Source organism: Anomaloglossus baeobatrachus, chromosome 11 (genome assembly GCF_048569485.1).
Source record: "Anomaloglossus baeobatrachus isolate aAnoBae1 chromosome 11, aAnoBae1.hap1, whole genome shotgun sequence".
In the NCBI taxonomy this organism is placed as follows: Eukaryota; Metazoa; Chordata; class Amphibia; order Anura; family Aromobatidae; genus Anomaloglossus; species Anomaloglossus baeobatrachus.
In genome coordinates, this window is record NC_134363.1 from 172,153,459 (window position 1) to 172,180,984 (window position 27,526).

Consider the following 27,526-nt stretch of genomic DNA (forward strand, 5'->3'; position numbering starts at 1 on the left):
ACACGCAGTCGGCAAGCCTTCCAGGAAGTCCGGCGGATTCTGACGTGGGTGGAAGCCACGGCCTCCACCGTATCCGCAGTTCACATCCCCGGCGTAGAAAACTGGGAAGCAGACTTCCTCAGCCGCCAGGGCATGGACGCAGGGGAATGGTCCCTTCACCCGGACGTGTTTCAGGAAATCTGTAGCCGCTGGGGGAGGCCGGACGTCGACCTAATGGCGTCCAGGCACAACAACAAGGTCCCAACCTTCATAGCACGGTCTCGCGATCACGGAACTCTGGCGGCAGACGCCTTAGTGCAAGATTGGTCGCAGTTCCGGCTCCCTTATGTGTTTCCACCTCTGGCACTCTTGCCCAGAGTGCTACGCAAGATCAGATCCGACTGCAGCCGCGTCATACTCGTCGCCCCAGACTGGCCAAGGAGGGCGTGGTATCCGGATCTGTGGCATCTCACGGTCGGCCAACCGTCGGCACTACCAGACCGACCAGACTTACTGTCCCAAGGGCCGTTTTTCCATCGGAATTCTGCGGCCCTGAACCTGACTGTGGGGCCATTGAGTCCTGGATCCTAGGGTCTTCAGGATTATCCCAAGGGGTCGTTGCCACCATGAGACAGGCTAGGAAGCCCACGTCCGCTAAGATCTACCACAGAACGTGGAGGATATTCTTATCCTGGTGCTCTGCTCAGGGAGTGTCTCCCTGGCCTTTTGCATTGCCTACCTTTCTTTCTTTCCTGCAATCTGGGTTAGAAAAAGGTTTGTCGCTCGGCTCCCTTAAAGGGCAAGTCTCGGCGCTATCCGTCTTTTTTCAAAAGCGTCTAGCACAACTTCCTAAGGTGCGCACGTTCCTGCAGGGGGTTTGTCATATTGTACCCCCGTACAAGCGGCCGTTAGATCCATGGGATCTGAACAGGGTACTAGTTGCCCTCCAGAAGCCGCCCTTCGAGCCTCTGAGGGAGGTTTCACTTTCTAGACTATCACAGAAAGTGGCTTTTCTGGTAGCGATCACATCTCTTCGGAGAGTGTCTGAGCTAGCAGCGCTGTCATCCAAGGCTCCTTTCCTGGTCTTCCACCAGGACAAGGTAGTGTTGCGCCCCATTCAGGAGTTTCTCCCGAAGGTGGTATCCTCTTTTCATCTTAATCAGGATATCTCTTTGCCTTCTTTTTGTCCTCATGCAGTTCATCGGTATGAGAAGAATTTACATTTGTTAGATCTGGTGAGAGCACTCAGGATCTACATTTCCCGCACGGCGCCCCTGCGCCGCTCGGATGCACTCTTTGTCCTTGTCGCTGGTAAGCGCAAAGGGTCGCAGGCTTCCAAAGCCACCCTGGCTCGATGGATCAAAGAACCAATTCTTGAAGCCTACCGTTCTGCTGGGCTTCCGGTTCCATCAGGGCTGAAGGCCCATTCTACCAGAGCCGTGGGTGCGTCCTGGGCATTGCGACACCAGGCTACGGCTCAACAGGTGTGCCAGGCGGCTACCTGGTCGAGTCTGCACACCTTCACCAAACATTATCAGGTGCATACCTATGCTTCGGCAGACGCCAGCCTAGGTAGAAGAGTCCTGCAGGCGGCAGTTGCCTCCCCGTAGGGGAGGGCTGTCTTCGCAGCTCTAACATAAGGTATTTCTTTACCCACCCAGGGACAGCTTTTGGACGTCCCAATCGTCTGGGTCTCCCAATGGAGCGACGAAGAAGAAGGGAATTTTGTTACTTACCGTAAATTCCTTTTCTTCTAGCTCCTATTGGGAGACCCAGCACCCGCCCTGTTGTCCTTCGGGATTTTTGGGTTTTTTCGGGTACACATGTTGTTCATGTTGAACGGTTTTTCAGTTCTCCGATGTTACTCGGAGTGAATTTGTTTAACCAAGTTATTGGCTTTCCTCCTTCTTGCTTTTGCACTAAAACTGGTGAGCCAGTGATCCCACTGGGGGTGTATAGCCAGAAGGGGAGGGGCCTTACACTTTTTAGTGTAATGCTTTGTGTGGCCTCCGGAGGCAGTAGCTATACACCCAATCGTCTGGGTCTCCCAATAGGAGCTAGAAGAAAAGGAATTTACGGTAAGTAACAAAATTCCCTTCTTCTCTTTATTCATATATTCATGGCAGTAATGCAGGTTCCATTTTTCACATTTCATTCTTACAAATAGCTATTGAATTTTTCATGTCAGTATTCACACAGCAGTTTCTGCTATTCCATGTATTCCCCTTCCATAGTCACTGGTGTGCATACCTTATCTCCCCATAGTGATGTTTTTTAGGTTTTTTGCACCCAGTTCAGACATAGAATGGAGTTCCAAACGTTATTCCTTAATGTTAGTAGTTTTTCGTTTGTGAACCCTCCCCATACACACCTATTGCCAATCCACATCGTATATATAGCCTGGGTCTCAGCGTCCCATACACGGTAAGTTTTTTAACTGCATGAGAGGACACACACAAGCTAGGGACCCCAACGTAGAGAAATACTTTGGCGTAGTGTTGGGGCTCTTCTGCATTGATCAATTCAGTAGCTAAATTTCTCTTTATTCATATATTCATGGCAGTAATGCAGGTTCCATTTTTCACATTTCATTCTTACAAATAGCTATTGAATTTTTCATGTCAGTATTCACACAGCAGTTTCTGCTATTCCATGTATTCCCCTTCCATAGTCACTGGTGTGCATACCTTATCTCCCCATAGTGATGTTTTTTAGGTTTTTTGCACCCAGTTCAGACATAGAATGGAGTTCCAAACGTTATTCCTTAATGTTAGTAGTTTTTCGTTTGTGAACCCTCCCCATACACACCTATTGCCAATCCACATCGTATATATAGCCTGGGTCTCAGCGTCCCATACACGGTAAGTTTTTTAACTGCATGAGAGGACACACACAAGCTAGGGACCCCAACGTAGAGAAATACTTTGGCGTAGTGTTGGGGCTCTTCTGCATTGATCAATTCAGTAGCTAAATTTCTCTTTATTCATATATTCATGGCAGTAATGCAGGTTCCATTTTTCACATTTCATTCTTACAAATAGCTATTGAATTTTTCATGTCAGTATTCACACAGCAGTTTCTGCTATTCCATGTATTCCCCTTCCATAGTCACTGGTGTGCATACCTTATCTCCCCATAGTGCAGCTCGAATTAGTCTGCATACTTTTTCGAAGCACTACCCAAGGCATGCTCATGCTTTGGCAGACGCGGGCTTGGGCAGACGCATCTTTCCGGCGTCTGTCGCCCATTTGTGAAGTTAGGTTTGCCTGCCTCTCAGTTGTCTGTTTATTCCCACCCATGGACTGCTTTTGAACGTCCCATGGTCTGGGTCTCCCATAGGAACGATAAAGAAAAAGAGAATTTTGTTTACTTACCGTAAATTCTTTTTCTTATAGTTCCGTCATGGGAGACCCAGCACCCTCCCTATTGCCTGTTGGCAGGTTTCTTGTTCCGTGTGTCTTCACCGGCTGTTATTGTTGTAGACAGAGGTTCCGGTTCTTCCGGATTTTACGCTCTCTTCTTGTGGGTGGATGTCCTCCTTCAGCTTTTGCACTAAACTGGCTAGGACTGGCTAGCAGGGGGTGTATATGCTAGGAGGGAGGAGCTACACGTTTTGAGTGTAGTAACTTTGTGTGTCCTCCGGGGGCAGTAGCTATACACCCATGGTCTGGGTCTCCCATGACGGAACTATAAGAAAAAGAATTTACGGTAAGTAACAAAATTCTCTTTTTTGTAGTGTCGATGAGAAACCTCAAGTTTTCTGCCCGTTTTTTTTTTTCTTGCTGATTTTGTCGTCTTTCAGCATTTTTGCCTGCATTTTTCACCATATGAAAGCAATGAAAAACGAGGCAAAAAAACGCATTGAAAAAGGAGCAAAAAAGAATATGCGTATTTTTGCACTTTTTTTTTTTTTTTTTTTATTTTTACTTGCCGAGAGATGCAGAAATTCTTCAACCAAGTACTGAACATGTGTACACAGCCTTAATTTGTGATCTCTCACTCTTTGCCACTGCCTTGCTGTGAATTTCACCCCTTTTTTGCGCCAGGATCAAAAATTGGAAATCATGAAAATTTTGGTGGGAACTTGCTGCGACCCAATCCATATTGGAAGCCTTAGGGGTACTTTGCACGCTGCGACATCGCTAGCCGATGGTAGCGATGCCGAGCGCGATAGTCCCCGCCCCCGTCGCAGATGCGATATCTTGTGATAGCTGCCGTAGCGAACATTATCGCTGCGGCAGCTTCACACACACTTACCTGCCCTGTGACGTCGCTCTGGCCGGCGACCCGCCTCCTTCCTAAGGGGGCGGGTCGTGCGGCGTCACAGCGACATCACACGGCAGGCGGCCAATAGAAGCGGAGGGGCGGAGATGAGCGGGACGTAAACATCCCGCCCACCTCCTTCCTTAAGCATTGGCGGTGGACGCAGGTAAGGAGTTGTTCCTCGCTCCTGCGGCTTCATACACAGTGATGAGTGCTGCCGCAGGAACGAAGAACAACATCGTACCTGTCACTGCAGCAAAATTATGGAAATGACCGACACTACACAGATCACCGATTTACGACGCTTTTGCGATCGTTTATCGGTGCATCTAGGCTTTACACGTTGCGACGTCGTTACCGGCGTCGGATGTGCATCACTTTCGATTTGACCCCAACGACATCGCAGCAGCGATGTCGCAACGTGCAAAGTACCCCTTAGGCTATGTGCCCACAGGACTCTGTACCCGCGGAATTTGCCGCAGAAAACCTGCGTATTTATCTGGCTTTTCTACATAATACCGCAGGTTTTAGTAAGTACAGACACTCCCCATGTTATCCTAAGGGACATGTGGAATGGATAGCTGTGGATGCTTCGGTATGTGCGGCTGCGGAATATGCTGCGGTATGTGCGGCTGTGGAATATGCTGCGGATTTCCCACAGCCGCACGTAACTGCATGTCAATTATTCCTGCGGAAATATCTGCAGAATTCCCGGCCCTCCGCTATGGAGATAGAGGCCGGGACTTCCGCAGGTAAGTCGCACGAATGTCCGCAGGTTTACCGCAGATATTTCGCTGGAATCCCTCAGCAATGGATAGCTGTGGATTTCGGGGATGAGCTGCGGGAAACCTGCGGATATATATGCGGGTACAGAGTCCCGTGGGCACATAACCTTAGACCACTTGTGATTTAACCGCAAAATGACAAGGATGCTGCCATCTTTAGATTATATGCCCCAGACCTGCAGTATATTTATCCATTTCTTTATCGTTCCTATGGGAGACCCAGACATTGGGTGTATAGCTTCTGCCTCCGGAGGACACACAAAGTACTACACTAAAAAGTGTAGCTCCTCCCTCTGAGCATATACACCCCCTGGATAACCAGATCTAGCCAGTTCATTGCTTTGTGTTCAGGAGGCATACATCCACACATGCATTCTCATCTGATTTTTCATTTTTGGAAAGTTTTTGAAGAAAAGCGGGTCCAAGTCTGGACCCCCGGCATGTCCCTTCTCACCCCACTGTGTCGGCGGTGTTGTTAAGGTTGATTCCAAGGCTGGAGCCTTACATGCCGCGCTCCTTCACCATCCCTCGGGCTCTGGCTTGAAGTGGGAGCCAGCACGGTTCTCCATGCTTTGCAGGAGACCGGTCTCCATCCGCAGCCCTTCAGGATCCTGCTGGACGGAGCACTCATCCCCAGGGACTTGGAACCCTGCGTCTCACAAGCTAAGTATCTGAGACGTTTATGTTCGGGGGGTCCCTTGTACTTTATTGTTGGGGAGAGTGTGCTGTGTAACTTTTCTGACATTTCCGTCCGGTTCTCTGGTTGTCGCCTGAGAACCGCGCCGATGGTGCCTGCGCGCCGGCCGCATCGCTTAAATTTAGGCCCCGGCTTCGCCGGAGGCCTACTTTCTATTTTACTGCCCTCGCATGTCAATCATGCAGAGGGACAGTGCGGCTCCGCCCAGCGGCCGTTCGGCACAGGGGAGGGACACTCCTCTCTGAGTACATGTCCCCTCCCCTGTAAATCTCCTTGGCCCTCCAGATCCCGCTCTCAGAGCAGGTCCCGCCCCCTCTCCTCGCTCCGGCGCCATTTTCTCAGCGTTTTTCTCTGGATCAGCGCTGGCTGCAGCATCCCTGCTAAGCTGCTTGGGGGTCCGGGCTGTGGGATCTGGAGGGCACACAAATGGTCTGGTAAGCCACAACCTCCGGTTGTGGACCTTCTTATATACTCTCTGGGGGTCATTCTCTGGCAGAGCCCCCAATCCAGCAGCATGTCATACACGAGGAGCAAGGCTGCAAGGCTGTACTCAATATGCACTGCATGTAAGCTCGTGCTGCCTGAACCGAGCCCATATCCACATTGTGATGCCTGCTCTAACCTGACGATGCCTCAGCCTGGAATCGCACCCACAGTGGTCCCTCCGGCTGCTCCGACTCCTGTGGCTGAACCCCCGGCTTGGGTAGAATCCTTCTCTAGGTCAGTCTCCCAGTCTTTTGCCGACTCCATGGGACAGCTGTCCCGGACTTTGCTGAACATGCATCAGCCCCCTTCTCAGGGCGCCTCTGCTGCTAGGGCTCTCTCAGCGGAGCTCACAGAGGATTCTTCATCTGGTCCCAGACCCCGTCCTCCTAAAAGGAGACGCAGGGCTCCCTCTCTTTCCTCGTCCCGCGGCTCTGATTCAGGAGCTGACTCGCAGGATGAGGAGGATGCCTTTTAAGGGGGGCTTGGAGGCTACCTCCATGTGCCCCATTGATCTGTCCGAAAGTGACTCGGATGTTAGTGATTTGATTGCGTCCATTAATTCTGTACTGGATCTCAATCTGCCTGTATCAGAGGAGCAACCCTCTCTGGCAGAAAAGCACCAGTTTACCTCGCCTAAGAGGTACAAGGAGTGTGTTCTTTAACCACTCCAGTTTTCAGGCCGCTGTGACCAAGCCCAGGGCCTGTCCTGACAAACGCTTCCCAAAGCGTGGTTCTGATGACCGTTTTCCCTTTCCACCTGAGGTGGTCAAGGAGTGGGCTCATTCACCAAAGGTAGACCCTCCGGTGTCTAGACTCTCAGCCCGGACCGTTGTATCAGTGGCTGATGGCACCTCTCTTAAGGATTCCACTGACCGCCAGGTTGACCTTCTGGCCAAATCTGTATATGAGGCGGCAGGGGCCTCGTTCTCCCCGTCTTTTGCAGCAGTGTGGGCTCTCAAAGCCATCTCTGCTTCTCTAGAGGAGATGCATTCCCTCACCAGGGAATCTATGCCCGAAATGGTTACCTTAACTTCCCAAGCTTCAGCTTTTTCATCCTATGCCATGTCTGCCATGCTGGAGGCTTCTCACCGCACTGCGGTGGCTTCGGCTAATTCCCTCGCTATCCGCAGGATCTTGTGGCTTAGAGTAGAAGGCAGATGCTTCTTCAAAGAAGTTCCTTGCTGGGCTCTCTTTTGCTGGATCCAGGCTATTCGGTGAACAACTGGATGAAATTATTAAGGAAGCTACTGGCGGGAAGAGTACTTCCATGCCACAAACTAAAACCAGGAAACCTGCCCAGGGTAGAAACCAGTCGAGGTTTCGTTCCTTTCGTTCCTCCAACTGGTCGTCCTCTAAGCCCTCGGCCTCGTCCACTAACTCAGCCAAGGACCAAAAACCCAACTGGCGCACAAAGGCGCGTCCACAAAAGACCGCAGGAGCTGCTGCCACTAAGGCAGCCTCCTCTTGACTATCTGGCCACGCCAGCAACGTCCTTAGTCGGTGGCAGGCTCTCTCACTTTGGCGACGTGTGGTTTCAACACGTCTCCGATCAGTGGGTGCGGGATATCATCTCCCACGGCTACAGGATAGAATTCTCTTCCAGCCCGCCAAACAGATTTTTTCTGTCAACTCCCCCCTGCTCCAAGGCCGCCGCCTTCTCTCAGGCCGTGGCATCCTTGCAGGCCAACGGAATAATTGTACCGGTTCCCGCCAGGGAACGGTTCAGAGGTTTTTACTCAAATCTCTTCCTAGTCCCCAAAAAGGACGGTTCCTTCCGGCCCATCCTGGATCTCAAGCTTCTCAACAAGCATGTTCAGGTGCGGCATTTTCGCATGGAGTCTCTGCGATCAGTCATTGCCTCAATGACCCAAGGAGATTTCCTGGCATCCATCGACATCAGAGATGCCTATCTGCATGTGCCAATTGCAGTTTCACACCAGCGTTGGCTACGTTTTGCAATCAGAGAGGAACATTTCCAATTCGTGGCCCTCCCCTTCGTGTTAGCCATGGCCCCTCGAGTATTCACTAAGGTCATGGCAGCAGTGGTTGCGGTTCTGCACCTCCAGGGGTTGGCAGTGATTCCTTACTTGGACGACCTTCTAGTCAAGGCTTCATCCAGCGCAGACTGTCAGCGGAGTGTCTCGCCACTCTAGCCCAATTCGGGTGGCTTGTCAATCTGCACAAATCCACTCTGACTCCGACCCAGAGGCTCACGTACCTAGGGATGCAGTTCGAGACTCTGCCGGCACTTGTGAAGCTGCCCTTAGTCAAACAGCAGTCCCTCCATCTGGCGGTGCGCTCTCTGTTGAGGCCCCGCCGTCATTCCATCAGGCACCTAATGCAGGTGCTGGGTCAGATGGTGGCGTCAATGGAGGCTGTTCCCTTTGCCCAGTTTCATCTGCGTCCTCTGCAGCTGGACATTCTCCGCTGTTGGGACAAGCGGACTTCCTCCTTGCACAGGTTAGTGGCTCTATCGCCACAGACCAGGGGCTCCCTTCAGTGGTGGCTTCGGCCCCTCTCTCTATCTCAGGGACGCTCCTTCCTGGCCCCGTCCTGGGTGATCCTCACCACGGATGCCAGTCTATCCGGCTGGGGAGCGGTATGTCTCCACCACCGAGCACAGGGCACTTGGACTCCGTCCGAGTCAGCCTTCTCGATCAATGTGCTGGAAACCAGAGCTGTGCTTCTGGCTCTCCTAGCCTTTCACCACCTTTTGGCGGGCAAGCACATCCGAGTCCAGTCAGACAACGCGACAGCGGTTGCCTACATCAATCACCAAGGCGGGACACGTAGCCGCCTGGCAATGTTGGAGGTTCAACGCATCCTTCAATGGACGGAGGACTCCAAGTCCACCATATCCGCAGTCCACATCCCAGGCGTGGAAAACTGGGAGGCAGATTATTTCAGCCGTCAAACCGTGGACAGTGGCGAGTGGTCCCTGCATCCGGCAGTGTTTCAGTCAATCTGCCGCAAGTGGGGCACTCCGGAAGTGGATCTAATGGCATCCCGGCACAACAGCAAGGTTCCGGTTTACGTGGCTCGCTCCCACGATCCTCAGGCCTTTGCAGCGGACGCTCTGGTTCAAGAGTGGTCCCAGTTTCGTCTGTCCTACGTGTTTCCCCCTCTAGCTCTCTTGCCCAGAGTTCTGCGCAAGATCAGAATGGAGGGCCGTCGGGTCATCCTCATTGCTCCGGACTGGCCCAGGCGAGCTTGGTACCCAGACCTGCTCCATCTGTCCGTAGAGGTGCCGTGGCATCTTCCGGACCGTCCAGACCTTCTGTCACAAGGTCCGTTTTTCCGCCAGAATTCTGCGGCTCTCAGACTGACGGCGTGGCTCTTGAGTCCTGGATCTTGACGGCTTCTGGTATTCCTCCTGAAGTCATCTCCACTATGACTCTGGCTCGGAAGTCTTCCTCGGCCAAAATCTATCACAGGACCTGGAGAATTTTCCTGTCCTGGTGTCGCTCTTCCGGCCATGCTCCTTGGCCTTTTTCCTTGCCGACCCTTCTGTCCTTTCTACAGTCCGGTCTGCAGCTAGGACTATCCCTCAATTCCCTCAAGGGACAAGTCTCGGCTCTGTCAGTGCTGTTCCAGCGGCGTATCGCCCGGCTGGCTCAGGTGCGCACCTTCATGCAGGGCGCGTCTCACATCATTCCGCCTTACCGGCGGCCCTTGGATCCCTGGGACCTCAATCTGGTCCTCACGGCCTTGCAGAAACCCCCCTTTGAGCCTCTTAGGGAGGTTTCTTTGTCTCGTCTTTCACAGAAAGTGGTCTTTCTAGTGGCCATAACTTCCCTCAGGAGAGTCTCTGATTTGGCTGCGCTCTCTTCGGAGTCACCTTTTTTGGTTTTTCATCAAGACAAGGTGGTTCTCCGTCCGACTCCGGACTTTCTCCCTAAGGTGGTTTCTCCTTTCCACCTTAACCAGGACATTTCCCTGCCTTCCGTTTGTCCGGCTCCTGTTTATCGCTTTGAAAAAGTGTTGCATACTCTGGATCTGGTGCGGGCGCTCCGGATCTGTGTGTCTCGCACCGCTGCTCTTAGGCGGTGCACCTCTCTTTTTGTGCTAACCACAGGTCGGCGTAAGAGCCTCTCGGCTTCTAAGCCGACCTTAGCTCGTTGGATTAGGTCGGCCATTTCCGATGCCTACCAGTGTACTCGGGTGCCTCCCCCGCCGGGGATCAAGGCACACTCGACCAGAGCTGTCGGTGCCTCTTGGGCTTTCAGGCACCAGGCTACGGCTCAGCAGGTCTGTCAGGCTGCCACTTGGACTAGTCTGCATACCTTTTCAAAGCATTACCAAGTGCATGCTCATGCTTCGGCAGATGCGAGCTTGGGCAGACGCATCCTTCAGGCGGCTGTCGCCATTTGTGAAGTTGGGTTTCGCCTACTTCTCAGTTGTTCTGTTTATTTCCCACCCATGGACTGCTTTGAAACGTCCCAATGTCTGGGTCTCCCATAAGGAACGATGAAGAAAAAGAGAATTTTGTTTACTTACCGTAAATTCTTTTTCTTATAGTTCCGTATTGGGAGACCCAGCACCCTCCCTGTTGCCTGTTGGCAGTTTCTTGTTCCGTGTGTTATCACCGGCTGTTGTTGTTGACAGAGTCTCCGGTTGTTCCGGTTCTTGCTCTGTCTTTACTTGTGGGTGGCTATTCTCCTTCAGCTTTTGCACTAAACTGGCTAGATCTGGTTATCCAGGGGGTGTATATGCTCAGAGGGAGGAGCTACACTTTTTAGTGTAGTACTTTTTGTGTCCTCCGGAGGCAGAAGCTTAACACCCATTGTCTGGGTCTCCCAATACGGAACTATAAGAAAAAGAATTTACGGTAAGTAAACAAAATTCTCTTTATTTGTGCCGCTCCGCACTGAGGATGGGGGCAGTCCTTTGTTTCCTGGACAGGGTGCATCATGGTTTCTAGTTTGGGATGGTCTGATTTACCACTGCTGTCATTAAGGGGTGTTTTATATTGGGGGAAAAAAAATTCATGGTTCTGGTCCCCCACTGTTTCCGCTGGACATATTGCAGACAGAATGACATGTCACTGGCCTGAACAGTGATTATCTCAATGTCCATTACTGATGTGTCAAGGACAGGACCAAGGTTAGTGCTGGCCCCGGAAGCAGCAGGGGCTCGGTGGGGGCAAGAATTTAATTCCCAGAACACCCCTTTAATTTGCTACCTGTGATGTTAAGGGGTGCTTCACACACAGCGAGCTCGCTGCCGAGATCGCTGCTGAGTCACGCTTTTTGTGACGCAGCAGTGACCTCATTAGCGATCTCGCTGTGTGTGACACTGAGCAGCGATCTGGCCCCTGCTGCGAGATCGCTGCTCGTTACACACAGCCCTGGTTCGCTTTCTTCAAAGCCGCTCTCCCGCTGTGACACACAGATCGCTGTGTGTGACAGGGAGAGAGCGACAAATGAAGCGAGCAGGGAGCAGGAGCCGGCGTCTGACAGCTTAGGTAAGCTTGTAACCAAGATAAACATCGGGTAACCAAGGTGGTTACCCGATATTTACCTTAGTTACCAGCCTCCGCAGCTCTCACGCTGCCTGTGCTGCCGGCTCCGGCTCTCTGCACATGTAGCTGCTGTACACATCGGGTTAATTAACCCGATGTGTATAGCAGCTAGGAGAGCAAGGAGCCAGCGCTAAGCAGTGTGCGCGGCTCCTTGCTCTCTGCACATGTAGCTGCATTACACATCGGGTTAATTAACCCGATGTGTACAGCAGCTAGGAGAGCAAGGAGCCAGCGCTCAGTGTGCGCGGCTCCCTGCTCCCTGCACACAGCGCTGGTAACTAATGTAAACATCGGGTAACCATACCCGATGTTTACCTTAGTTACCAGTCTCCGCAGCTTCCAGTCGGCGGCTCCGTACAAGCGCAGCGTCGCTTGCACGTCGCTGCTGGCTGGGGGCTGTTCAGTGGTCGCTGGTGAGATCTGCCTGTTTGACAGCTCACCAGCGACCATGTAGCGATGCAGCAGCGATCCTGACCAGGTCAGATCGCTGGTCGGATCGCTGCTGCATCGCTAAGTGTGAAGGTACCCTAAGTCTGTAGGGTTTTTCTGATTTATCTTTCTTTTCAGATGACGCAAGAAACACTGAAACGGTTTTTCGGGACAAAAGCGGCAAACGCCGAGACCTAAATTCTGAACGTGAACAGCAACTGCAGAAAAAGGCGGCGCAGGAGAAGAAGGACGAGATGTACGCCAGATGGGGCAAAGGGTAAGTTGTAAAATGGACTGGTGCCAGAGACCTACACAAAGAAATAAAGGGGGTTTCTGGTTTAACCCCTTCATGACCGGCCGTTTTGCGCTTTCAGTGTTTGTTTTTTCGCCATTCTTCTTCCGAAACACGTAACTTTATTATTTTTCAGTCAATATAGTCATGTGAGGGCTCTTTTTGCGGAACAATATGTACTTTTAAATGATACCATGAGTTTTTTTTACCATATAATGTACTGGAAAACGTCAAACAAAATTCCAAATAGCACTATTGTTTTTGAGATTTTATTCACGGTGTTCACCATATGGTAAAACTGATGCGTGGCTGTGATGCCTGAGGTCGGTATGAGTTCTTAGGCACCAAACATGTATAGGTTTGCTTGTATCTAAGGGGTTAAAAAATAAATCAGACATTTGTCTGAAAAAAGTGGCGCACGTTTTACTCCATATTCCGTGACCCGTAGCGTTCTTATTTCTCTGTATCAATAGCTCAGTGACTGCTGATTTTGCGTCTCGAGCTGACGTTTTTAACTGTACCATTTTTGAGCAGATGCTACGTTTTGATCGCCTGTTATTGCATTTAGCGCAAAATTTGTGGCGACAAAAAAATGTAATTTTGGCGTTTGGAATTTTTTTTGCTGCTACGCCATTTACCGATCAGATTAATTGATTTTATATTTTGATAGATCAGGCATTTCTGAACACGGCGATACCAAATATGTGTATATTTTTTTTTTTTTTTTAACCCTTTAAGTTTCAATGGGGCGAATGGAGGGTGATTTGCAGGTTTTTAGTTTTTTTGTTTTTGTTTTTTCTTTGTCGCTCCATTGGGAGACCCAGACAATTGGGTGTATAGCTTCTGCCTCCGGAGGCCACACAAAGTATTACACTTTAAAAAGTGTAACCCCTCCCCTCTGCCTATACACCCTCCCGTGCATCACGGGCTCCTCAGTTTTTATGCTTTGTGTTGAAGGAGGCACACATTCACTCATGCTCCCATTTTAGTCAGCAGCAGCTGCTGATTGTATCGGATGGAAGAAAAGAGGGCCCCTAACAGGGCCCCCGGCATGCTCCCTTCTCACCCCACTAAGTCGGCGGTGTTGTTAAGGTTGAGGTACCCATTGCGGGTACACAGGCTGGAGCCACATGCCGCTTTCCTTCCCCATCCCTTAGGGGCTCTGGGAGAAGTGGGATCCTATCCGGTCATCCAGGCACTGGGACCGGGCTCCCTCCGCAGCCCCTTTGGGATTCTGACGGACAGGAGACTGAGTATCCTCAGGGACAGGGCCCTGCATCTACAGGTACTCTGTTTCTGTGTCCCCTTGGGGACGGTGCATGGAGCACTTTGGCCTCAGACGCTGCAGCGACTGCGGTGTTGGTATGAGACCGGGACTACCGCGCCGACCGCGCCTGCTTGCCGGCTGCGGTTTTAACTTTAGTCCCCGGCTTTTGCGGCCTAGTGCCTTAAACTCCCGCCCCCGGGCCTGCCAGTCAGGGGAAAGGGCGGGACGGTCGGTCTGACGCCGACAGTGAGGGCTGGAGCACACTTAGCTGTCCTCCTCCCCCCTCACTAATCACTCTGGGGCACCAGATTCCCGCACTTTTGTAGTTACGCCCACGGCTCCCTCCTCCCCTGTGAACGCCGACAGCCATGTTTTAAGCACATTCTGCCGGTGTAGGACTTCTGGCTGCAGCTCTGGGAGACCCGAGGCAGGGAATCTGGTGGCCACACACCGCTTGAGCGGTCGGTAAGCCACACCGGTCACCCGGTGCTGGTCCCCCTAGAGTGCCGAACTGTATATATATATATATATATATATATATATATATATATATATATATATATATATATATATATATATATATATATATATATATATATATATATATATATATATATATATATATATATTATATTTGTATACATTTTCTCTGTTCGGCTGTACTGTTAGCTTGTGACTATATATCCCTCAGTGATCATTCTCCTGGGAGACAACAGCATGTCGTTCACAAGGAGCAAGGGTGCCAAGACACAGGGTTATTTTGCAACCTGTACCTCTTGTGCGGCTATGCTACCTGCAGGTTCCACCTACCCTCAATTGACTCCGACCCAATCACTGACTTACCTCGGGATGGAGTTTCATACTCTACCAGCGATAGTGAAGCTTCCGCTGGACAAACAGCGTTCGCTGCAAACAGGGGTGCAATCTCTCCTTCGGGCCCAGTCACACCCCTTGAGGCGCCTCATGCACTTCCTGGGGAAGATGGTGGCAGCAATGGAGGCAGTTCCCTTTGCGCAGTTTCATCTGCGTCCACTCCAATGGGACATTCTCCGCAAATGGGACAAGAGGTCGACGTCCTTAGACAGGAACGTCTCTCTTTCTCTGGCAGCCAAGACCTCTCTTCAGTGGTGGCTTCTTCCCACTTCTCTGTCGAAGGGAAAATCTTTCCTGCCCCCGTCCTGGGCTGTGGTCACGACAGACGCGAGTCTGTCAGGGTGGGGAGCGGTTTTTTCTCCACCACAAGGCTCAGGGAACCTGGACTCCGACAGAGTCCTCCCTTCAGATCAATGTTCTGGAGATAAGGGCAGTGTATCTAGCCCTAAAGGCGTTCCATCGGTGGCTGGAAGGCAGGCAGATCCGCATACAGTCGGACAACGCCACGGCGGTCGCGTACATCAACCACCAGGGCGGCACTTGCAGTCGTCAAGCCTTCCAAGAAGTTCGGTGGATTCTGCTGTGGGCGGAGGCCACAGCCTCCACCATCTCCGCGGTTCACATCCCGGGCGTAGAAAACTGGGAAGCAGACTTTCTCAGTCGCCAGGGCATGGACGCAGGGGAATGGTCTCTTCACCCGGACGTGTTTCAAGAGATCTGTCGCCGCTGGGGAACGCCGGACGTCGATCTCATGGCGTCTCGGCACAACAACAAAGTCCCGGCATTCATGGCACGGTCTCAGGATCACAGAGCTCTGGCGGCGGACGCCTTAGTTCAGGATTGGTCGCAGTTTCGACTGCCTTATGTATTCCCTCCTCTGGCAATGCTGCCCAGAGTGTTGCAAAAGATCAGGTCCGACTGCCACCGCGCCATCCTCGTCGCTCCAGACTGGCCGAGGAGGTCGTGGTACCCGGATCTGTGGCACCTCACGGTGGGTCAACCGTGGGCGCTCCCAGACCGACCAGACTTGCTGTCTCAAGGGCCATTTTTCCATCTGAATTCTGCGGCCCTCAACCTGACTGTGTGGCCATTGAGTCCTGGCTCCTAGCGTCCTCAGGGTTATCTCAAGAGGTCATTGCCACTATGAGACAGGCCAGGAAACCAACGTCAGCCAAGATCTATCACAGGGCTTGGAGGATCTTCTTAGCCTGGTGCTCTGATAAGGGGTTTACCCCCTGGCCGTTTGCCTTACCCACGTTTCTTTCCTTCCTTCAATCCGGAATGGAAAAGGGTTTGTCTCTCGGCTCTCTCAAGGGACAAGTATCGGCGCTTTCCGTGTTTTTTCAAAAGCGTCTAGCCAGGCTTCCGCAGGCCCGCACGTTCCTGCAGGGAGTTTGCCACATAGTCCCACCTTACAAGCGGCCGCTGGAACCCTGGGATCTCAACAGGGTTCTACGGGCTCTTCAGAAACCACCTTTTGAGCCGCTGCGGGAGGTCTCTCTATCACGTCTTTCGCAGAAGGTGGCATTTCTAGTGGCAGTTACATCGCTTCGTAGAGTGTCGGAGCTAGCAGCGCTGTCATGCAAAGCCCCCTTCCTGGTATTTCACCAGGATAAGGTGGTTCTGCGTCCGGTCCCGGACTTTCTCCCTAAGGTGGTATCCCCCTTTCATCTCAATCAGGAGATCTCCTTACCTTCATTTTGCCCTCATCCAATTCACCAATGTGAAAAGGATTTGCATTTGTTAGATCTAGTGAGAGCACTCCGGATCTACGTGTCTCGCACGGCGCCACTGCGCCGTTCTGATGCGCTTTGTCCTTGTCGCTGGCCAGCGTAAGGGGTCGCAGGCTTCCAAGTCAACCTTGGCTCGGTGGATCAAGGAACCGATATTTGAAGCCTACCATTCTTCTGGGCTTCCGATTCCTTCAGGGCTGAAAGCCCATTCTACCAGAGCCGTGGGTGCGTCCTGGGCATTGCGGCACCGGGCTACGGCTCAGCAGGTGTGTCAGGCAGCTACCTGGTCTAGTCTGCACACTTTCACGAAACACTATCAGGTGCATACCTATGCTTCGGCGGATGCCAGTCTAGGTAGGCGAGTCCTTCAGGCGGCGGTTGCCCACCTGTAAGAGGAGGGCCGTTGTCGGCTCTTTTTATCGGGGTATTCTTTTACCCACCCAGGGACTGCTTTTGGACGTCCCAATTGTCTGGGTCTCCCAATGGAGCGACAAAGAAGAAGGGAATTTTGTTTACTTACCGTAAATTCCTTTTCTTCTAGCTCCAATTGGGAGACCCAGCACCCGCCCCTGTTCCCTTCGGGCTGGTTGTTCTTTTGTGTACACATGTTGTTCATGTTGAATTGTTCTTTTGGTTCATGGTTTTCAGTTCTCCGAACATCCTTCGGATTGAATTTACCTTAGACCAATTTATAAGTTTCCTCCTTCCTGCTTTTGCACCAAAACTGAGGAGCCTGTGATGCACGGGAGGGTGTATAGCAGAGGGGAGGGGTTACACTTTTTAAAGTGTAATACTTTGTGTGGCCTCCGGAGGCAGAAGCTATACACCCAATTGTCTGGGTCTCCCAATAGGAGCTAGAAGAAAAGGAATTTACGGTAAGTAAACAAAATTCCCTTCTTTTTATATTTTAAAACTTTTTTAAAACTTTTCTTTTTTTTTTTTTTAATTTTACTAGGTCCCCTAAGGGACTATATGGATCAGCAATCTGATCGCTGTGCCATATGTGCTGATCACAGCTACACAGCTGTGAACAGCAGATACGCTCGTTTACTGTCTCACCCAGCAACACGATCACCGGTATCTGCGGTATGTAAATGTTCACCACGTGCTCGCGATTATAATGGCGCTGTCACTTATTGACAGCGCCATTTAAGGGATTAAACGGAACGGGGCGGATAACGATTCCGCTCATGCCTAGCAGGCACACATCTCAGCTGTATAAATCAATGGGAGATTAGCCCGATGACCGCTAGGACGTAATTTTACTGCCCGCGGTCGTTAAGGGGTTAATATAATGAAGCTTTGAGGATGCCCACTTATTTTTTGATGAGGTATGTGTAGGATATTGGTGCGGATTCAACACCCTGTACCCCAACCGATCAGCGGTTACCAGATCCTATGGCAGCCAGAAGTTTAGTGCACAGCTCCATACACCATAGAGTGGTCAGTTTGGGTACTGCAGCTCCTATGTACTTCAATAGAAGCTGAGCTGCAGTACCCAGGACCGTCCACTACAAAGTGGATGGCGCTGTGCTGTTCTGGTTCTATATTCAGCATACAGCTGATCGGAGCCGGGTTTCAAACCCCCATAATTCCGATCGAGGGCTTGTACTAAGGATGGACCATCAGTATCAAAGTCCTGGACAACTCCTATGAATATCTGTGTAAATGTAAGGTAATGTTCTGCTTGTTTTTCCATCAGTTTGGCCCAACAAGAGCAGCAGCGTCAGAACATGGAGAACGCTGCCCTAGAGATGTCAAAGCCGCTTGCTCGGTACATTGACGACGAGGACCTGGACCGGATGCTGCGGGAGCAGGAGAGGGACGGCGATCCTATGGCAAATTCCTGAAAAAGAAGATGGACAAAGAAAGCAAAGGAAAGAAGGGTAATGTAACGTGCATGTGTATATAGATATTTACCCTGTAGTACGATTATTGTACAGGAGGATGATGATGATGTGACTCTTGGACTTCACTCTGTAGAACGCCCCAAGATACAAGGGCCCAATCCTCCACTGAACAGATTCAATATATGGCCAGGCTACCGCTGGGACGGGGTGGACAGGTAAGAGACTACATGATCGAGCTGGTAACGTATCACCAATACAAACTGACAAAATTCATTAAATGTGAGGTTTGCCACAATTGAAAAATATTTTCTTTTTCGCTCCTAATTGGGAGACCCAGACAGTGGGTGTATAGCTACTGCCTCTGGAGGCCGCACAAAGAACTACACTTAAAAGTGTAAGGCCCCTCCCCTTCTGGCTATACACCCTCCCGTAGGAGTACAGATTCCTCAGTTTTAGCTTTGTGCGCAAGGAGGTCAGACACGCACGCATAGCTCCATTGTTTTTAGTCAGCAGCAGCTGCTGACTATGTCGGATGGAAGAAAAGAGGGTCTATACAGACTCCCAGCATGCTCCCTTCTCACCCCACTTATGTCGGAGGTGTTTGTAAGGTTGAGGTACCCATTGCGGGTACGGGCGGCAGGAGCCCACATGCTGATTCCTTCCCCATCCCTTTTTACAGGGCTCTGGGTGAAGTGGGATTTACTGGTCTCCAGGCACAGAGACCGTGCTCCATCTACAGCCCCTGGAGAAGATGCTGGATGGAGCGGAGTACATCAGGGACATGGCCCTGCTTCCTCAAGGTACTCTGTGTCCCCGTGTATCTGGCGCTCACACCGCAGCATGCTGGGTGTTGTAGTGCGCCGGGGGACATCAGCGCTGCGGCGCCTGTGCCATGGCCTCATTCAGCTTTGCTGAAGCAGGCACATTTATGGGAATAGGCTGCGCCGGCCGCTGGGACTGCGGCGCGGCTGGCACTTGTAGTGCGCCGGGGACTTCAGCGCGGCCTGCGCTTTTACGGCGGCCGCGCTGATAACTACAGTCCCCGGCTTTTGCGGCCTGCTTCCTTTCGTTCCCGCCCCCAGACCTGCCAGTCAGGAGAGGGGCGGGACGCTGCCCACGTCTAGAACTCGGTCGCGCCGGCCGCTCGAACAGCGGCGCGGCTGGCACTTGCGGTGCGCCGGGGACTTCAGCGCGGCCCGCGCTTTTACGGCGGCCGCGCTGATAACTCGAGTCCCCGGCTTTTGCGGCCTGCTTTCGTTCGTTCCCGCCCACAGACCTGCCAGTCAGGAGAGGGGCGGGACGCTGGCCAGTGCATCAGCGCTGAGGGCTGGAGTCGTTTTTACATACTCCAGCCCTCACAGTCAGCACAGAGGGGACACTGTTCCCGCACTTTTGTTTGGGAACTCCCACGGACCGCCCCTCTCCACAGAAGCCGGCAGCCATTCTTGCTGACACGCTGAGCTGCAGAGGGGAGCCGGGGAGACCCAGACAAGGCATTCTGCAGCCTTTTACCCGCTGTTCAGCGGGCGGTAAGCAGCCCTCAGGGCTCACCCCCTCTTGTGCTCGTAGTATTCTTAGTATTTTGTTTCTACAAATACTTTGTACTGCATAGCGCTGGTCGCCCTTTGGCTATAGACTCTCTCACATGCAGAGAGCCAGCAGCATGTCGCCCGTAAAACGCAAGGGTGCCAAGGCACAGACATTGTATGCTTCCTGCACCGCATGTGGGACTTTTCTACCGGCAGGCTCCACGGACCCCCATTGTGTGCAGTGCTCGGCCCCTGCGGCGCTTGCACAGTCGGGACCTCTGCTGGACGTGTCCCAGGGTGTACCACCTGTGAATGCTGTCCAGGTGACAGGAACTGAGTTTGCAGCTTTTGCTGACAGAATGTCTCTCACTATGTCACAAATTCTTGACACATTGCGAGCTAGGCCTGTACTTCAGACCACGGACACTGTGCATGTATTGCCCCCTGGTCCCCCTCAGCTCCTAGCTCCGGGACGGGCATCTACACCTCAGGGTGAAGACTCTGACTCGGACGATGGCCCCGGGCAGCCTAAGCGGGCTCGTTATGACGGGCCCTCACATTCATCTCAATGGTCTGGATCCCAGCGGGATGAATCTATGGGTGATGAGGCGGACTTAACTGATCAGGATTCTGATCCTGGGACCGCTCTCAATCTAGATACACCAGATGGTGACGCAATAGTTAATGATCTTATATTTAACATCAATAAGATGTTGAATATTTCCCCACCAGCTCCTCCTGTAGAGGAGTCAGCTTCGCAGCACGAGAGAATCCATTTCAGATACCCTAAGCGTACATTAAGCACTTTTCTGGACCACGCTGACTTCAGAGACGCAATCCAGAAACCCCACGCTTATCCTGAAAGGCGTTTTCCTAAACGACTTAAAGATACACGCTACCCTTTTCCCTCTGAAGTGGTCAAGGGTTGGACCCAGTGTCCAAAAGTGGATCCTCCAATTTCCAGGCTTGCAGCCAGATCCTTGGTTGCTGTTGAAGATGGAGCGGCACTTAAAGATGCCACTGACAGGCAGATGGAGCTCTGGCTGAAATCCATCTATGAAGCGATTGGAGCGTCATTAGCGCCTTCTTTTGCGGCCGTATGGGCACTCCAAGCTATCACGGCCGGGCTTGCGCGAGTCGACTCAGTCACACGTGCATTTGCCCCGCAGGTAGCACCATTGACCTCGCAAATGGCGGCATTCGCGTCGTACGCGATTAATGCTGTTCTTGACGCTACAAGCCGCACGGCAGTGGCGTCAGCCAACTCATTTGTTTTGCGTAGGGCTCTGTGGTTGAGACATTGGAAAGCAGATTCTCATTCCAAGAAGTGCTTAACCAATTTGCCTTTTTCTCGTGACCGATTGTTTGGCGAGCGTTTGGATGAAATCATCAAACACTCCAAGGGTAAGGACTCTTCCTTACCGCAACACAGACAAAACAAGCCCCAACAGAGGAGGGGTCAGTCTGGTTATCGGTCCTTTCGAGGACAGGGCAGGTCCCAATTCGCCTCGTCAAAAAAGACTCAAAAGGACCAGAGACGTTCAAATTCTTGGAGGTCTCAGTCACGCCCAAAAAGACCAGCCGGAGGAACCGTTGCCAAAACGACGTCCTCCTGACTTGCGGTCTCCGATGCCCACACCCGCGGTCGGTGGGAGGCTGTCCCACTTTGGCGACATTTGGCTAGCAAATGTCAAAGACCGTTGGGTGAGAGATATTCTATCTCACGGGTACAGGATAGAGTTCGGTTCTCGTCCGCCAACTCGTTTCTTCAGAACTTCTCCACCACCAGACCGAGCCGATGCTCTGTTGCAGGCGGTGGCCGCTCTAAAGGCGGAAGGAGTGGTGACCTCCGTCCCTCTTCAGGAACAGGGTCACGGTTTTTACTCCAATCTGTTTGTGGTCCCAAAAAAGGACGGATCGTATCGTCCCGTCCTGGATCTGAAGTTGCTCAACAGACACGTAAAAGTCAGGAGGTTCCGGATGGAATCCCTACGCTCCGTCATAGCCTCAATGTCTCAGGGAGATTTTCTAGCATCAATAGACATCAAAGATGCGTATCTCCACGTGCCGATTGCACCAGAGCATCAGCGTTTCCTACGTTTCGTCATACACGACGAGCACCTACAGTTCGTAGCGTTACCCTTCGGTCTGGCAACAGCCCCCCGGGTCTTCACCAAAGTCATGGCAGCAGTAGTAGCTGTTCTGCACTCGCAGGGTCACTCGGTCATCCCGTACCTAGACGACCTGCTTATAAAGGCATCCTCTCAAGAAGCATGCCAACACAGTCTGAAGGTGGCGCTAGACACTCTCCAGACTTTCGGGTGGATTATCAACTTTCCAAAGTCTCATCTAACCCCGACCCAATCTCTGACTTATCTTGGCATGGAGTTTCATACTCTATCAGCGATAGTGAGGCTTCCACTGGACAAGCAGTGCTCGCTACGGACTGGAGTGCAATCTCTCCTTCAGAGCCAGTCGCACTCACTGAGGCGCCTCATGCATTTCCTAGGAAAGATGGTAGCAGCAATGGAGGCAGTCCCGTTCGCGCAGTTTCATCTGCGCCCTCTCCAATGGGACATTCTGCGCCAATGGGATGGGAAATCGACGTCCCTCGACAGGACTGTCTCCCTCTCTCAGACTGCCAAGGACTCTCTACGTTGGTGGCTTCTCCCCAACTCATTGTCACAGGGAAAGTCGTTCCTTCCCCCGTCCTGGGCAGTGGTCACGACAGATGCGAGCCTATCAGGGTGGGGAGCGGTGTTTCTCCACCACAGGGCTCAGGGGACGTGGACTCAGGAAGAGTCCACCTTGCAGATCAATGTTCTGGAAATCAGAGCAATCTATCTTGCCCTGCGAGCCTTCCAACAATGGCTGGAAGGCAAGCAGATTCGGATTCAGTCGGACAATTCCACGGCGGTGGCGTACATCAACCACCAAGGGGGAACACGCAGTCGCCAAGCTTTTCAAGAAGTCCAGCGGATTTTGACGTGGGTGGAAAGCAGAGCATCCACCATATCTGCAGTTCACATCCCAGGCGTGGAAAACTGGGAAGCAGACTTTCTCAGTCGCCAGGGCATGGACGCAGGAGAATGGTCCCTTCACCCGGACGTGTTTCAACAGATCTGTTGCCGCTGGGGGTCGCCGGACGTCGATCTGATGGCGTCACGGCACAACAACAAGGTCCCAGTTTTCATGGCACGGTCTCACGATCACCGAGCGCTGGCGGCAGACGCCTTGGTTCAGGATTGGTCGCAATTCCGACTCCCCTATGTGTTCCCACCTCTAGCATTGTTACCCAGAGTTCTCCGGAAAATCAAGTCCGACTGCCAGCGAGCCATACTCGTCGCTCCAAATTGGCCAAGAAGGTCGTGGTACCCGGATCTGTGGCATCTCACGGTAGGCCAACCGTGGGCACTACCAGACCGTCCAGATCTGCTGTCTCAAGGGCCGTTTTTCCATCTGAATTCTGCGGCCCTGAACCTGACTGTGTGGCCATTGAGTCCTGGATCCTAGCGGCCTCAGGTTTATCTCAGGGAGTTGTTGCCACAATGAGACAGGCTAGAAAACCATCCTCAGCTAAGATCTATCACAGGACGTGGAAGATATTCTTAGCGTGGTGCTTGGCTCAAGGGTTTTCTCCCTGGCCATTTGCATTGCCAATTTTTCTTTCCTTCCTGCAGTCTGGGTTGGAAAAAGGTTTGTCCCTTAGCTCGCTTAAGGGTCAAGTCTCCGCGTTATCCGTATTCTTTCAGAAGCGCTTGGCACAGCTTTCTAAAGTACGCACGTTTCTCCAAGGAGTTTGTCATATCGTTCCTCCTTACAGACGGCCATTGGAACCCTGGGATCTGAACAAGGTTCTCCTTGCTCTTCAAAAGCCGCCTTTCGAGCCTTTGAAAGAGGTTCCCCTTTCTCGGCTTTCACAAAAGGTAGTTTTTCTTGTAGCGGTCACGTCTCTTCGAAGAGTGTCCGAGCTAGCGGCGTTATCTTGCAAATCTCCCTTCCTAGTATTTCACCAAGACAAGGTAGTACTGCGTCCAATTCCAGAGTTTTCTCCCAAGGTGGTTTCTTCCTTTCATCTCAATCAGGATATCACTTTGCCATCTTTGTGTCCGCATCCAGTTCACCAATTTGAAAAGGGTTTACATCTGTTGGACCTGGTGAGAGCACTCAGGATTTACATTTCTCGCACGGCGCCTCTACGCCGTTCGGATGCGCTCTTTGTCCTAGTCGCTGGTCAGCATAAGGGATCGCAAGCTTCCAAATCCACCCTGGCGCGGTGGATCAAGGAACCAATTCTTCACACATACCGTTCTGCTGGGCTTCAGATTCCATCTGGACTGAAGGCCCATTCTACCAGAGCCGTTGGTGCGTCCTGGGCGTTGAGGCATCAGGCTACGGCTCAGCAAGTGTGCCAGGCGGCTACCTGGTCGAGTCTGCACACGTTTACCAAACACTATCAAGTGCATACCTACGCTTCGGCAGACGCCAGCCTAGGTAGACAGGTCCTTCAGGCGGCGGTGGCCCACCTGTAGGAAGAGGCTGTATGACAGCCCGTTCATGTGGTATCTTTTTACCCACCCAGGGACTGCTTTTGGACGTCCCACTGTCTGGGTCTCCCAATTAGGAGCGAAAAAGAAGGGAATTTTGTTTACTTACCGTAAATTCCTTTTCTTCTAGCTCCAATTGGGAGACCCAGCACCCGCCCTATCTGTTTTTAGGGTTTCGTTTTTTCGGGTGCACATGTTGTTCACGTTGTTTCTTAAGTTCTCCGATCTAGTTATCGGATTGAATTTGTTTTTGAAACTGTTATTGGCTTTCCTCCTTCTTGCTTTGGTACTAAAACTGAGGAATCTGTACTCCTACGGGAGGGTGTATAGCCAGAAGGGGAGGGGCCTTACACTTTTAAGTGTAGTTCTTTGTGCGGCCTCCAGAGGCAGTAGCTATACACCCACTGTCTGGGTCTCCCAATTGGAGCTAGAAGAAAAGGAATTTACGGTAAGTAAACAAAATTCCCTTCTTTTATTCACTTATCGCTGCGGGTCCGATCACCGCTACATTCATTGTCTATGGGACTGCCATTAATAGCCAAGTGTTGCACTCTGCTGCCCTATAGAGAATGAATGGGTACGGAGGTGCACGTGCTCAGAGCTCAGTACAATCAAAGTTTTTGGAAGGCTGTGGGTCCCAGTGGTCGCCCCCCCCCAGTTCTCAGTACGTTAGTAATAGCTTTCACTTATTGGAAAGACCCTTGAAACTCGTGTGGACAAAATATTATACAATGAAGACCAAATCCAAAGAATATTCTGTTGCATTCTCTATTTCTCTTTTGCCCATACCGCTTCCTGACATGCAGGAGTGACCCGGCAATAGGAAAAATCTGGATTCTGCAACAAGGATTCCCTGAAATCCTGATGCAGCAGCAGAACCGTCCGGTTTACAGTATGGTCAGCTGCTGGGTCATCGTGATCCTGAGAAGAGAGCATGAGGCCGGCACTCGCACTACTCTCCATTCATTGTGTATGGACTGATATAGACAATGACGCTCATTACTAGTTACGAGTACAGAGCACCTGAGCATAGTAGTGCCCACTCATCACTAGTTACCAGTACTGAGCACCCGAGCTTGGTAGTGCCCACTCATCACTAGTTACGAGTACTGAGCATAGTAGTGCCCGCTCATCACTAGTTACCAATACTGAGCACCCGAGCATGGTAGTGCCCGCTCATCACTAGTTACCAGTACTGAGCACCCGAGCATGGTAGTGCCTGCTCATCACTAGTTACGAGTACAGAGCCCCCGAGCATGGTAGTGCCCGCTCATCACTAGTTACCAATACTGAGCACCAGAGCATGGTAGTGCCCGCTCATCACTAGTTACCAGTACTGAGCACCCGAGCATGGTAGTGCCTGCTCATCACTAGTTACGAGTACTGAGCATGGTAGTGCCCGCTCATCACTAGTTACCAGTACTGAGCACCTGAGCATGGTAGTGCCCGCTCATCACTAGTTACGAGTACTGAGCACCTGAGCATGGTAGTGCCCGCTCATCACTAGTTACCAGTACTGAGCACCCGAGCATGGTAGTGCCCGCTCATCACTAGTTACCAGTACTGAGCACCCGAGCATGGTAGTGCCCGCTCATCACTAGTTACGAGTACTGAGCACCTGAGCATGGTAGTGCCCGCTCATCACTAGTTACCAGTACTGAGCACCCGAGCATGGTAGTGCCTGCTCATCACTAGTTACCAGTACTGAGCACCCGAGCATGGTAGTGCTCGCTCATCACTAGTTACCAGTACTGAGCACCCGAGCATGGTAGTGCCTGCTCATCACTAGTTACGAGTACTGCGCACCTGAGCATGGTAGTGCCCGCTCATCACTAGTTACCAGTTTTATCTTTATCAGTCTATTATAACTGATAAAGGTGGTTGTTGGAACAATAGTGAGTAGCGCCTGTGATGATACATTGCATTTCTTATGCACTATGACCCCTGCCAGTTGTGCACACGTCTCGGGTATGTGGGGTTACATAGTCAGTGGCACCTCTCCCCTCTGAAGCAGAAGTGACCGGCGTCACACCACCCCTTTATTTGTGGGTAAAACCCCTAATGAAATCTACATTACAATATGTGGGGTCGACTTGGCCTTGGCCAATGTACAGTTGTGCTCAAAAGTTTACACACCCTGGCAGATGTGTTGCTTTCTTGGCCTTTTTTCTCAGAGAATACGAATGAAAATCTTTTTTCCACTCATGATTAGGGGTTGGGTGAAGCTATTTTTTGTCAAACTACTGCATTTTCTCTTTTTAAATCATAATGACAACCAAAAACATCTGGCCTTTTCCCTACCCTCTAGGTCCAACGGATTTGAGAACCAGTATTTTGCAAGAATGTCCGAAAAGAAAGCGACGCAGGAGTCTGCTTACAAGTGGAGCGTAGAAGATATGTGAATCCATGTGGTGTCACCGGTCAGTGCACTGGACCCGGCCTGCAAGAATGCAATGACTCCTCCATATTTACATTTTCCTTATTTATGGGATATTCCGGTCCCCATAATTATCACCTAGAAAGGTCGTGGTCAGGAGGAGCCGGATGGAGAACTTTACCGCTCCATTGGGAGACTATGGCACTCATGATCAGTATTAGTCGTCTAGCCTTGGGCTCTCTCTGGCTCTAGCCTTGGGCTCTCTCTGGCTCCTAGCCTTGGGCTCTCTCTGGCTCTAGCCTCGGGCTCTCTCTGGCTCTAGCCTCGGGCTCTCTGTGGCTCTAGCCTCGGGCTCTCTCTGGCTCCTAGCCTCGGGCTCTCTCTGGCTCTAGCCTCGGGCTCTCTCTGGCTCTAGCCTCGGGCTCTCTCTGGCTCCTAGCCTCGGGCTCTCTCTGGCTCCTAGCCTCGGGCTCTCTCTGGCTCCTAGCCTCGGGCTCTCTCTGGCTCTTAGCCTCGTGCTCTCTCTGGCTCTAGCCTCGGGCTCTCTCTGGCTCTAGCCTCGGGCTCTCTCTGGCTCCTAGCCTCGGGCTCTCTGTGGCTTTAGCCTCGGGCTCTCTCTGGCTCTAGCCTCGGGCTCTCTCTGGCTCTAGCCTCGGGCTCTCTCTGGCTCTAGCCTCGGGCTCTCTCTGGCTCTAGCCTCGGGCTCTCTCTGGCTCTAGCCTCGGGCTCTCTCTGGCTCTAGCCTCGGGCTCTCTCTGGCTCTAGCCTCGGGCTCTCTCTGGCTCTAGCCTCGGGCTCTCTCTGGCTCTAGCCTCGGGCTCTCTCTGGCTCTAGCCTCGGGCTCTCTCTGGCTCTAGCCTCGGGCTCTCTCTGGCTCTAGCCTCGGGCTCTCTCTGGC

At 51.9% G+C, this 27,526-nt stretch overlaps 1 protein-coding gene across 1 annotated transcript in view; it reads left to right on the plus strand.

Moving 5' to 3' along the window:
- BUD13 (BUD13 spliceosome associated protein) overlaps nt 1-27,175 on the plus strand; it is an 81,203-nt gene extending 54,028 nt beyond the window's left edge. The window contains 5 exon segments of the mRNA XM_075328606.1: nt 12,299-12,437; nt 18,028-18,164; nt 18,167-18,211; nt 18,309-18,390; nt 26,560-27,175. Coding sequence (XP_075184721.1) covers nt 12,299-12,437; nt 18,028-18,164; nt 18,167-18,211; nt 18,309-18,390; nt 26,560-26,653 — 497 coding nt within the window. The 3' untranslated portion in view covers nt 26,654-27,175.
- The last annotated feature ends 351 nt before the right edge of the window (nt 27,176-27,526 follow it).